Genomic DNA, 13,655 nt, shown 5'->3' on the forward strand with positions numbered 1-13,655 from the left:
TCAGGACTAGGGGTTCATATTTGATGGAGTTTAGCAGGACAAGAGGGTCATTTCATCAAAACTTACAGAATGTTGAGAGGCCTGAACAGAGTGGATGTGGAGGAGCTGTTTCCACTATAGGAGAGACAAGGACCCCTCAGAGTGAACTCTTTAGAATTTGATAAGGAGGGATTTCTTCAGCTAGAAAGAGGCAAATCTGCAGAACTCATTCTACAGAAGTTTGTGGAAGCAAAGTCATTGAGCATATTTAACACAGAGATAGGTAGGTTCTTATTTAGCAAGGGGATCAAGGGTTACATGGAGAAAGCAGGAGAATGAGGTTGACAAACAGATCAGCCATGATCGAATGGCAGAGCTGACCCCATGACTAAATGGCCTAATTCTCTCCTGTATCTTATGGTATTATGCAGCAAATGTTGGCGTTGCTCTGGAAGAAATAAATAAAGATCCTATTTGGAAGGTCAATAATTTAGATCAGCTAACAGCCCAGGTGTTGACCTTCTCAAAGTGCAGTCTGATGCGGATGTTCGGTCAAATTATTATTAGTATCTCAGCCAAGCTGCTCACAAGAATAACGGAGACTGCAAAACTTGTCCAGAAACTAAAAGGCAATCCTTTCAAAACATGGAAAAGATTTTCTTTCTAAGAGTGTGAAAACAAATTATCAATTTGTGTACCTGAAAGTTTGGAGGGACAATTGCTTTCCCAGCAGGAACCTGCACGATTATCTTCTCGCCTTCAAAGAGCCAGAGGTCCCATTTGGATTGGTTGACAAACAAGGCCCAAGGTAGTAGTTCAACAAGAAGTGTATTAAGGCAGGGTTTCCACGCAGACAGTTTAACTTGCATTGGGCTGTCCCACTGAGCAAGCAGCTCACTGCTGTTTTTGCTGCTCGGTTCAAACACACATTTAAGAGAAACAGATTAGTTCTTCATTATCCTTGCTGGCATTTACGTGCTTGAAATAAGTATTTAAGCTGTCATGATTCTTCATGTCAAAAGTGGCAGATCCTTAAAAGTTGTTCTGGCTTTTAAAAAGCTGCCAGAAAATGATTACATAAAGATTACCAACAAATTCTTTTGTATTACTATACAATCTTCCCAGGCCTAGCAAAAATGACATTTATCTTCTTAACTGTGGATTAGTATTTGATATAACTCTTTGATTCAGAATTCTACAAAGTCGGCCTGGAGATCAAATAACTCTCATATAATCATGACAGACTTGCAAAGATAATGGTCACGTTATAACCAAAGCATTGTTAAGTGTTTAAATTTCATCCCTAAATTAAACATTTTCAGGAATACAAATGATACACTAAGATCGGTCAGAAATAAGTTCGTACAGGTTACATTTAAAACTTCCCTACCTCAAAAGAACCTTTACTAATCCACTGAAAATGCAAAGAATTTGATAAAGGAGGAGAATAAAAAGTGAAACAGAATATTATTAGGTATGGTTGCTCATATCTGGCAATAGTTATGTGTTTCCTGATTAAAGGGTATTTCAGCTTAAATAGACCAAAGTAACAGACACTTTAATTGCATCCATTTGTATCCAAATGTTTTGCATATTTCCAAATTGCTGGTTGCACATACAGCAGAAAGCTTAAGGTTTTACTGCGTTACCTTTCAGGATCCTTTGTTATGTAGGGCCAAGGGTTACGTGCATCAGCGTCCATGTTGTAGAACTCTCTAAGTAACTTGGCAACAGTACAATCACTTTGTGGGCCACGGACAATTTGTTTAATGAGGACCGTTGAGATGGGGACTGCACACTGGGATGCTTCATCTTCCTCCCTGAGAAGAAGGGGGGGGCTATTATTACAATCCATTGTCTTGCCATTTAAGCACAAGTTTCATTGCCAAGAACTAAAAGTTAATTCATATTTTGCCTAATGCAGGGTTGGATAAGAATTACACCAAGAAATTGCTGAAGGCACTGGATACATCAAAGGCTATGCACACACACTGTTGAAAATTTGTGTTCCAGAACTAGCTGTTCCCCAAGCCAAGCTGTTCCACTACATTGCAACACTCGCATCAATGGAACATTGTGGAAAATTGTTCAGGTCAGGGCCTGTCCACAAAATAAGCAATGCAAATCCAACCTGGCCAAATCACACTAAATCGTACTATTCTCAATCATCATGAAAGGGATGGGAGGTGTCATTGGTAGTGCCATTAAGCACTGTGGCTGCAAGACCAGTCAGAGGTGAGGAATAATGCAGTGGCAAACTCGACTCCTAACTCCCCAGAGCCAGTCCACCATCTACACGGTACAAGTCAGGAGTGTGATCACATACTCCCCTCTTGCCTGGCTGAGTTTAACTCTAACAACTCTCAAGAAGCTTGACTACATCCAGAGATAAGCAGCCTACTTGACTGGTGTCCCACCACCTTCAATAGTCACTCCCTCCACCACTGACAGCGTATGGCATCTGCAAAATGCAGTGAAGTAATTCACAAAGGTTCCTTTTACAACATATTTTAAACTCACAGCCTCTCCCATCCAAGTCAAAGGACAGTCGACGCATGGGAACAGCACCACCTGCAAATTCCCACCAAGTCAGATATCATTTTTCCCTGTTGCTAGATCAAAATCCAGGAACTCCTGGTCTAACTGCATTATTGGCATACAACATTGACTGAATTTTGAGAAAACTGCTCACCACCACCTCGACAAGGGTAATTAGGACTGGACAACCGTCAGGGATAGGAGGTTAAATGAAATGAAATCCTTTCACTCACTCTCCAATCAACAAATAATGATTTATATAACTATAACAGGAAACAAATTAATAGAACTACTAATAAACCAAACAATGCCTCTTTAATTACTAAATACTTTCAAATGAAACAAAATTAAAATTGTATGCTGCTCCCATAGATTTAAGTTACACTTATAAAAACCAAATTAATTAAAATAAATCAAAGCTCAATCTCTCAAAATTATAGCCAAGATAAGTCGTCTGGAATATTCTTTGCCTGCTCCGCTGTGTTCCAGTCAGGAATGCTTCTCTGTCAAATTCTTGAGTCAGGAATGTTAGTTACAAGTGCTGTGGTTCCTTTATTTAGACAGTGCTTACTTTGAGATCTTCAGAGATTTCTGTGAGAGCCAGTGATTTTCTGTCTCTTTACAGTTGATGGCTATTGAGAGCTGTTCTCTTAACAGATGGCAGTTTGCTCTCACACCAATTTTTAAATGTTCTCTTCTTTTACACCTTTGATGACCTATTACTTTCTTACAATAGAATTGGTCTAAGATTGTTAAAACTATCAGATTTAAATTTAATTGGACTTTGGTATCTACGGCCTTGTTTAAATTAATTGGCTAAATTCAAAAACTTTGGTAAAAATGCTGCTTTGCCTACTAACAGTGTAGCCTTTTGAAATGTTTCAATTTCAAGAATTCTCTGTGCATCTGCTGTTGCCTGCAGACAGTTCCTTTTATCTCCAAGCCTAAAAAACACACCTTTTAAAGGGACCACACACTTTTCCCCATCCATCATTTTACAACTTCTAATGTCCTGTCTTCCAATCCATAAGTACAACACCAACAACAAACGCTAGCTTTGCCAGTAATGTCCACATCGCATCAACAAATGAAGAAGAAATCCTCTTCACATGCTTTATAAAGAACATCAAGACTTCAGTGAGGTACAGTGTAGACTTAGCAGAGATGAGAGAATTCTGTTATGTGAGAAGCCAGGAATGTTCTCCTTGGAGGAGGGAAGGCAATGGTGGCGGGGGGGGGGGGGGGGGGGGGCAGTGGATTTGATAGCAGTGTGCAAAAATCATGAGTAGTTTTGATGGTGTAATTAGGCAGAGCTTGTCTCCAGTGGCACAGCAATCAGTGACTCGAGGACTTAAGAACAGTTAGCAAAAGAAACAGAGGACAAATGAGGAGCTTTGTTTTTCTAATTCAGTGAGTTATGTTGATTTGGAATGTAATGGCAAGGATGCTTTCCTTATGTGTTATATAATTCCACAATTCTGTAACATGCGGTATGCACATTTCACCATCCTTTCTCAATACAATCTGCATAAAAGTCGATCTGCCACATGGGAATGGATCTCAGGCTCCCTAGCAATTGATTTGAAGGTAGGAGGTAGCTGGGAAGGGGGCTGGGGGTGTGGTGGTGTTGGTGATTGATGTAGGATCCATCAGCCAGCCATTCCATCATCTACTCACTCGCCCTGACCTGTCTGAAATCTTGCGAGGACATGTGGGGGTGGGGCTGTCTGCCTGCCCTCAAGGAACACAAGAGCTCTTAAGACAGCAGTTAACAGCTGGTTAAAGGCTTCATCCTATCCCTGATGGAACTTTACCTACAGCTGAGGGAGACCTAGACATCATGGGAAATGCAGCAGCGTAATGTAAGGCGGGGTGCAAACAACACTTGGGCTCATCGTGAGGCACCCTTGACAAGATAATTAACCAAATGCACCCACTTGAGCTTAGGCCCTCATCCATCTTACTCCCCTCACTGTGATCTTTGACTCACTTGGCCTCCTCAGCAGGGCGGCAGTGCCCATGGTGTGGGGCACTGGCCACTGCTTACAGTTGGTTCTCTTAAAATAACCCAGCTGCAGGACCTCCAGTTGCTTGACATCATCCTTAAATGAGGTGAGATTCTCACTGCTAAGCAATTAATGCTGCTCCTGGCATTCAAACGGTATGGGGCAGCTGTCTAGATACCAGACAGATTCTCCCTCTCCAACCTCTTAGCTGGGCTGCAGGGGGTGTCAAGGACCAGAGCACCCTGCAAAACCCAGCCTACAGACACAGAAACTTAGAAGATAAGTTCAAGAGGAGGCCATTCAGCCCTTTAAGCCTGCATTCAATATAATCATGGCTGATCATGCAACTTCAGCATCCCACTCCCACTTTCTCTCCATACCCCTCGATCCCTTTAGCCACAACAGCCACGCCTAGCTCTCTCTTGGAATATCTAAAGAACTGGCCCCAATAGCTTTCTGTGGTAGAGAATTCCAAACAATGTTGACAGAGACAGTATGTTGAACAAGTGCCTCCTATCATTCTATCTGCCTTGGTTGACCTGCATTACAAACGGTGTCTCCTAAACCTTGATTTTGTTTTTACTAAATTACTCTCAGATGTAGATTGAATTAAGCTTCAGAAACAGGACTACTTCAAGTTGCACTACTAAAACTGAGAGGCTGTTTTTTGCGTATGGCTGTTTTCAAGACCTGCTATGAGCAACTTGGCTGCCAGTTTTCCTACACTTATTACAATTCAAAACCACGTCATTGGTTGTCAAGCACTTAGGGATGACCTGAGGCCACAAATGACCCTCGAGAAAAAGCAAGCCTTTCTTTCTTTCCATTTGACTGCTTCACTTTCTGCCAACCTGCCCAACATGCCAAGTCACATAACAGTTTACATCAGTATATCTGCCGACCAAAATACAGGAATGACGACAGAAGCAGTACATTTCCCACCCTTCGCTACTGATGTTTTAACTTACATCAGAGTATAAAATGTACAATGTAGTCAAACATAACAATTTACCACTAATTATACCCTTTAGAAATGCCGCAACACATAGGCAAGTATTACAGCCCGAGAATTCGAAAAGAAGGTTCAAAGCACATTGTAAGCATGTATTAGAATGTCCAGAACAAGGTGAAGATGTGGTCATTGATTGTCATTGGCAGGAATTTTACGGTTACCTTGCTTGAAATGTCAAATGGTGCACGACTTCTGGTTCAACATTCTGAAGTGGCTCTTCCTGCCCCTTTCCAGCAATGACTTGTGGATCTTTCAAACCCAAACTTCGCCTCTCGACGTGTAGAATAATGGGATCAGGGAGATGGCTCCTCATGACAAACAAAGGGCTGAGAAACAGCTGCAATTCAAACACAAGAAACCTAACGTGCCTTTGCTACAAAAACAAAATAAGCTTGTCAGTAGACAGAAGGGCAAGGGGAGGGCAGGGAACAACAACATAATGGTTTCAAAATTAAGATAATGTTCTGCCATTCTTTCCCAAGTACAAAGTACACTCCTGCAGATTTGACCCATCTTGGAGGCAGTTCCAATGTTATCGATGATACCACATGAAATCACATTTATAGAGCTTGTTAACATTGTAAACCATTCCAAGGCACTTCAGAAGAGAGCTATCAAACTTGACATTGAGCGGTAGACCAAACATTTGCAAAAAGGGGCAGGTTTTAAGGAGTGTCTTGAAAAAAAAGAGAGATGCTAAGAAGAAACCATACTCAAACAGTTGTAGAATGCAAGAGTGTAAGAACTTATAGCACGAATATGCAATGTGGCCATTGTGTATGCTCTGCCAGTCAATGAGTCCTCTGCTGAAATGAAAGCAAAGCCCTGTAGATGTTGGTGATATGAATTAAATAAAAACAAACTGCTCGAGAAACTCAGCAGGTCTGACAGTATCTGTGGAGAGAGAGAAACAGAGTTAACATTTCGAATCCAGTCTGGCTCTTTTTGTAACTCAGTATCATCTTTTTCTATGTTTCCTACTGAAATCAACAATTTTACACTTCCACATGTGATAGTCCACTTGCTAGATGATTCCAATGACTTAATACAGAACTCAACATGTTTGATCTTTGCTGGACATCTAAATTAGCTCCTTTAAAACCTAACCCTTCTATACTTTGATTCGTCTACTGCCAACGATTTGTCGATCCCAGCTTTTAATTCTCATTGACCAAGCTTTCATGACTGAATTTCAAAGACTCACAATATTCAGAGAAAAACAATTGTTCCCCACCTCAATCCTAAATGGTAGCTGCTTTATCCTGAGACAATGAGCTGGGGATTACATGCCCCCACAGGCTGTATTTCCAGATATAGACCTACTTTACTGAATCTCATCATAGAGGAAAATCATCTCACACCAGGAATCCATCTAGTAATGGACACACATCCTTAAAGCAAGTGTATTTTCTTTCTAAGGTGAGGAGCCAAAATCTGTACACAGATGTAGGTGTGGTCTTACCTAGGATAATTTCTTCTTTTTCTATGCTTCCTACTGAAATCAACAATTTTACACTTCTACATGTGATAGTCCACTTGCTAGATGACTGCAATGACTTAATTGCTCCATACCCATTTGGTGTGCCTTTTGACCGTGGAGGGCAGCACAGTATTATCCCAATGAACCCCTCACCTTAACTCTACACATCTGAACTTTCTAGTTCTGGCAGAATGGCATTTAGGGGAGTGAATAAATGCGACAGAACTGTTGTTAGTTAGTATCAGAGGTCTAGAAATGCTGAAAAGGAGTAGAACGCTCACCACTCTCTGTTGTACAGGGGATTTGACATCCAGGTTCAGACAAGTACACCACACATGCAATACGGAGCCATTTGAATTGGGAACCTGCAGTGATCCACAACAAAGAGTTAATTATTGGAAGGAACCCATGCAGCAAGAATAAAAATCAAGCAGATTTCCACTTGACAATTTGAAGCTCATTCTATTTTTCTCTTTTTACGGACTGGATACTCTTTGAGGCAGGAGTGAATTTAACTCAGTTTCAAACTTTGCGAAGTTATCTTGATTAGTGTATTATGGGCCAACTTCTTCATCTATGCTGTGCAAAGTCATTCTTGTCAACATAGTGTGGAGCTAGAGGAACACAGCAGGTCAGAAAGCATCAGAGGAGCAAGAAAGTTAACATTTTGGGTCCTTTGTCTTGCACTAGTTCAAAAACATACAGTATAAAAGGATAAACTTGTCTCACTTAACACTTAGTTACCGGGCCAAGCACACAGAGTTACTCAAATGAGGAAGAGACTGATGAATGCACTGTATGGTCTAGATCCATATCAGTTTCAGTTAAATGCTCTGTGTTAAAAGCAGTACAGGCTTTAATTTTATAAAAGCTAAAATGAGTAATGGGGAGTTGTCAACATTTTGATCTTCATAATTAAACATAAGGAAAATCTTGTGCGATTAAGAGTACATATACATTGTGCTGCTTGCTCTCTTCACAGCAGGTAACATACCTCCAGGTTGTTCACACATGCTTGAAAATGAAATCAGTATCATATTAACACTGCTCAACGTTACAAATTCATAAGCAACACCCACACACCCAACAATTCACTAAGATACAAGAGCGAAGATATTTTAATTATGAGGAGAGCTTGTATAAGCTCGGATAACATGGTGTGAAGCTGGATGAACACAGCAGACCAAGCATCATCAGCAGAGCAGGAAAGCTGACGTTTCAGGTCAAGACCCATCTGGAGAAATGGGGGAGGGGAAGGGGATTCTGAAATAAAAAGGGAGAGGTGGGAAAGAAGATGGATAAAAGAGAAAATAGGTGGTGAGGAGACAGACAGGTCAAAGAGGCAGGAATGGAGCCAGTAAAGGTGAATGTAGGTGGAGAGTTAGGGAGGGGATAGGTTGTTGCAGGGAGGACGGACAGGTCAAGGAGGCAGGACGAGGTTAGTGGGTAGGAGATGGAGGTGGGGCTTGAGGTGGGAGGAATGGTTAGGGAGGCTGGGACAAGCTGGGCTGATTTTGAGATGCAGTCAAGGGAGGGGATTTTGAAGCTTGTGAAGTCCACTTTGGTACCACTGGGCTGTAGGGTTCCCAAGAGAAATATGAGATGCTGTTCCTGTAGCTTTCGGGTAGCATCATTGCGGCAATGCAAGATGCTCAGGATGGACATGTCATCCAAGTAGTGGGAGGTGGAGTTGAAATGGTTTGCGACTGGGAGGTGTAGTTGTTTGTTGCGAACTGAGCATAGGTGTTCCGCAAAGTGGTCCCCAAGCCTCCGCTTGGTTTTCCTGATGTAGAAGAGGCCACAATGGGAACAGTGGATACTGTATACCACTTTAGCAGATGTGCAGGTGAACAACTGATATGGGTCTTCTTAGGGCCTGGGATGGGAGTGAGGGGGGAGGTGTAGGACTTGCTTCAGTTGCAGGGAAAAGTGCCGGGTGTGGTGGGGCTGGAGGGGAGAGTGGAGTGGACAAGGGTGTCACTGAGAGAGTGGTCCCTCCAGAAAGCAGATAAGGGTGGGGAGGGGAAAAATGTCTCTGGTGGTGGGGTCAGATGGCAGATGGCGGAGGTGTCAGAGGTTGATGCATTAGATCCGGAGATTGTGGGGTGGTACGTGAGGATGAGGGGGGTCCTGTTTTGGTTGTTATTGCAGGGAGGGGAGTGTGTGGGATGAGTTGCGGGAAAAGTGAGAGACATGGTTGAGGGGATTTTCAACCACTGTGGAGGGGAAGTTGCGGTCCTTGAAAAACGAGGACATCTGAGATGTCCGGGAATGGAATGCCTCAACTCAGGAGCAGATGCCACGGAGGCAAAGGAATTGGGGATAGAGGATGGCCTTTTTGGAAGGTGGGTGAGAGGAGGTGTATTCTATGTATCTGTGGGAGTTGGTAGGCTTGAAATAGATATCGGTTTCCAGGTGGATGCCAGAGATGAAGACAGAGAGGTCCAGGAAGGAGAGAGAGGTATCAGAGATCGCCCAGGTGAACTTAAGGTTGAGGCAGAAGGTATTAGTGAAGTGGATGAACTGTTCAAGCTCTTCGTGAGAGTATGAGGCAGCGCCAATACAGTTATCAATGTTACAGAGGAAGAGGTGGGGTTTAGGGCCAGTGTGGGTACTGGATTGTTCCAAGTATCCTACAAAGAGGCAGGCATAGCTTGGGCTCATGGGGGTGCCCATGGCCACCCCCTTTGTCTATAGGAAGTGGGAGAAATTGAAAGAGAAGTTTTTGACGGTGAGGATGAGCTCGGCTGAGCAGATAAGGGTGTCAGTGGAGCGGGACTGATCGGGCCTGTGGGACAGGAAGAAGCAGACGGCCTTTAGGCCATCTGCACAGAGAATGCAGGTATATAGGGACTGGATGTCCATGGTAAAGGTGAGGTGTTGGGGGCCAGGGAATTGGAAGTTCTGGAGGAGGTGGAGGTCGTGGGTGGTGTCACAAACGTAGGTGAGGAGTTCCTGGACCAAAGGGGAGAAAATGGAGTCCAGACAGGTGGAGATAAGTTCAGTGGGGTAGGAGCAGGCGGAAACAATGGGTCAACCAGGGCAGTCAGGTTTGTGGATTTTGGGAAGGAGATAGAAGCGGAAGGTGCAGGGTTGGGGAACAATAAGATTGGAGGCTGTGGGTGGGAGGTCACCTGAAGTGACGAGGCTGTGAATGGTTTAGGAGATGATGGTTTGGTGGTCAGGGATGGGATCATGATCAACGGGGCAACAACTGCGCCTCCTTTGTCCGTGGGTTTTATGGTGAGATTGGAATTGGAGCGGAAGGCTGCACGTTTTGTGGGGGAGAGGTTGGAGGGGATAAGAGGGGTAGAGAGGGTGAGGTGATCGATGTCTCGACAGCAGTTAGAGGTTGAAGATGGGCTGGTGTCCAGGAGGAGGGGGTGTGTTGGAGGCAAGAGAAGGGGTCAGTAAGGGGAACAGTTAGACTCATGGTTAAAGAAGTAAGCGCAGAGGCAGAAACGGTGGAAAAACTGCTCAATATCCAAATGTGAGCTGTATTCGCCGATGTTTTGGTGGAGGGGGACAAACGTGAGCCCTTTACTGAGGACTGACTGTTCGTCCTCAGTAAGGGAGAGGTCTGGGGGAATGGTGAAGACCTGGCAAGGCTGGGTGCTACAGGCTGGACTTGTTTTCCCTTCAATGTTGAAGGTTAGTGGGTGATCCAATGGTTTACGTAAAATATAAGAGCAGAACAAAGGCCATTTGATCAACTAATGCATTGCTATCATTTATGCTCCATCTGAGTCTCTCATTTCATCATCTCTCTTAAATGGTCATTCAACTTCCCTTTAATGTGTCCATACTATTCACTTCAACCACTTCTTGCAGGAGCGGGTTTCATATCCTCACTGCCCTTTAGCCAAATGTATTTCTTCTGAATTCCCTGTTGGAGATCTTGGTGACTATTCTACATTGACAGGGTCTAGTTATGCTCTTCCCCACAAGAGAACACATTCTTAAGAAACAACTGAGGTCTTGAAAATGACTAATGGAGATGAGAGGGTGGGATAGTGAGGAACAATTTCCTCCAATGTGGGAGTACAGAACATATTACAGCCAGGATGATGTCAGGAAGCATATTTTCACACAACGACTGAAATCTGAAACTCTCTCCCTCTTGAGGGCTGTCGAGGTTTTTTTAGGGATGGAAGGAGAAAACCAGAAAAAACTTTAAAAACTAAGGTTGATAGATTATCATCAGGCAAGGGTATTAAGGATGATAGAAATAAAGCAGGTGCTAAGGTACAGTTTATCCACCATTTGACTGAATGGGGGAGCAGGATAGAGGGGATGGATGAGTTAACACTGCAGTTCAAGTTCAATTCCAGCTGTCCAAGTGATTTCAGTACCTGAATAACGGTGCTGTCTTCAGACTGAAGAGTCTCTAGGCGCACATCTGGTGACCAGTCTGTGTCACTTCCCATAACCCTGATGCACAACTCAGTGAATTCCGCATTCTCAAGAACAAAAGATGGTATCTTTTGATTCAGTGGCAAACAGCAAAGATGTTCCTTGATCGACTCGCGTCCGTCCTGCCCACTGCAATGCTGCACCACCTTCAGTTCCACGTCCAGGTTTAAATAACTGCAAATAGCTTGTCTTCCACAAATAATTATCTGAGAGGGAACAGTATTGCCAATCATTGGGTTCTTGCACATGTGGGTTGAAGAATAACCAGCAGAAATAAACAAAACTCTTCATAATTACAGAGGATAATATTACACATAATAATAACAGGCTTCATATACTTTCAAATACACATGGATTATTTTGAAAATACCGCAATCATACCTGTGTATTGTGCACAAGGTAATCAGTCAGATTCTAACTATACTGTTAGCAATGCATTTAAGCATTGGCTTATAAGTCAAGCTTAAGTAATTAAACATTGATACTACAAATATTGCTTATTTCGCAGATGTCGTCTTCAGATTTTAATGAAGCACAGAATCTTAGCATAGGAGCAGGCCACTTGGCCCTCTGTGCCTGTGTCATCTATTTGAAACAGTTATCTAATTAACTCCATTCACTTGCCTTCTGCCTGCAAATGTTCCCCCTTTTACCCTAGTATTTATCCAATTTCCTTTTGAAAGCAATTATTGAGTCTGCATTTCTTTTACCCATATCAAAGGATAACTTTGCTGCAAAAAATTCTTGTCTCACTTCTGGTTCTTTAGCTAATTTTCTTAAATTGATGTCCACTGGCTATTGACTCTCCTGTCATGAGAGAATTAAAAAATCCCCATGTTGCCTTTTATCTGCCAATACCTTTCGACATTTTCAACACATTTATCAAATAGTTGTTTGGCTTTCTCTACTCTCAGGAGTACTGTTCTGTATAACGTGCATGCTGTGTGCATCTCAGTATAGGAAGGACAATGGATCATCAGGAAGGATCCAAAAAGGATTACTTCAAGTAGAGGATATAGCTGTGAAGAAACAACTTAAAACACACTCAAGCCTTTTTAAACTGAACAACAGAGCAAATGGGAGCCCAACTTCAAATTTCCAAAGGTTTTTGAGAGGACAAATAATGAAACATTGACCTACTGGTTGACAACAAAGGAGCTTAAACTTAGAATTCTCACCATGAGATTCTATGCTGTAACTACTCTATACTTCTAAGACATTCTCCACAGATATTATTAGATCATGTGGAGTCAGTGTGAGTAAGTGCAGCAACTAATGTTTAAACGATTAGCAGAACTGTGCAGCATCTTTTAAAAGGCATCTCTTATTTGAGCCTTTATTCAAAAAATATATACTTTTTGTGTCTCCCATGTTTAAATATTTAGCTTCAGCTTTTAAAGGCAGATCTTCTCAAAAGCATAATAAGATGGAAAACATATTTACAGACCACAACTTCAACATCTCTCTTCTGTATTTAAAGGGTTAGAATTCATACAGAAAATGGTTGGCCTCCATACCCAACCACATGAAAGAAACTTACTTGTTTTTGCACACTGTTAAGTGGCTGCACTTTGATGATCAGTGATGCTGTTCTGCCCTTGTACTGGATACTTCTAACAAATGTGCCCATGTTGTCCACACTGAATGGCTCGGACCAGCGCCAGTTTCCCCAGCCCTCAATACAGATGTGAAGCAGCTGCACAGAACAATAAAAATGTTTGTAACGACTGAGATAAACCAGGGCAACACACGACATACTATGACAGTTACGGTTTTCTCCAAAATTATTTGTTTCAATCTATTTATAGGGTGGGAACATATCACCATTTGCAGGTCACTAAACAACATTTCTTTTCAAAGGAAAAGCTGACCTATTAATTTGAAGTAAGGTGCACCACGTATGGCACTCAAATTATCTGTACAAAAGCTGCAGTGAATACAGAGCCATTCATACGTTAAAAGAAAGACTTGCATTAATGTAGTCATTGCCTGCAAAGGCGATAAGAGGCCTTTTTACATTTAAGGAGTATTCAGATGTGCCCTTGCAATACCAAACATACAAGCTTATGGGCCAGGCACTCAAAAATGGGATTAGTATAGTTTTGAGATAGCAAGAGCTGCAGATGCTGGAAGTCAGAGACAACACAGTGTGGAGCTGGAGGAATACGGGAGGCCAGGCAGCATCAGAGTTTGAAAGTTGATGTTTCGAGTCGGGACTCTTTGTCAG

At 42.5% G+C, this 13,655-nt stretch overlaps 1 protein-coding gene across 2 annotated transcripts in view; it reads right to left on the reverse strand.

Moving 5' to 3' along the window:
• Positions 1-13,655, reverse strand: part of LOC125451670 (intermembrane lipid transfer protein VPS13B-like) — a 907,633-nt gene that overhangs the window by 55,325 nt on the left and 838,653 nt on the right. For both annotated transcript variants that reach the window (XM_048529130.2, XM_048529131.1), the window contains exons 44-49: positions 12,969-13,124; positions 11,368-11,634; positions 7,297-7,380; positions 5,697-5,872; positions 1,629-1,799; positions 678-888 (exon numbers count right to left, since the gene is read on the reverse strand). In XM_048529130.2, coding sequence (XP_048385087.1) covers positions 678-888; positions 1,629-1,799; positions 5,697-5,872; positions 7,297-7,380; positions 11,368-11,634; positions 12,969-13,124 — 1,065 coding nt within the window. The remainder of the gene's footprint in view (positions 1-677; positions 889-1,628; positions 1,800-5,696; positions 5,873-7,296; positions 7,381-11,367; positions 11,635-12,968; positions 13,125-13,655) is intronic.

Source organism: Stegostoma tigrinum, chromosome 5 (genome assembly GCF_030684315.1).
Source record: "Stegostoma tigrinum isolate sSteTig4 chromosome 5, sSteTig4.hap1, whole genome shotgun sequence".
Classification (NCBI taxonomy): Eukaryota; Metazoa; Chordata; class Chondrichthyes; order Orectolobiformes; family Stegostomatidae; genus Stegostoma; species Stegostoma tigrinum.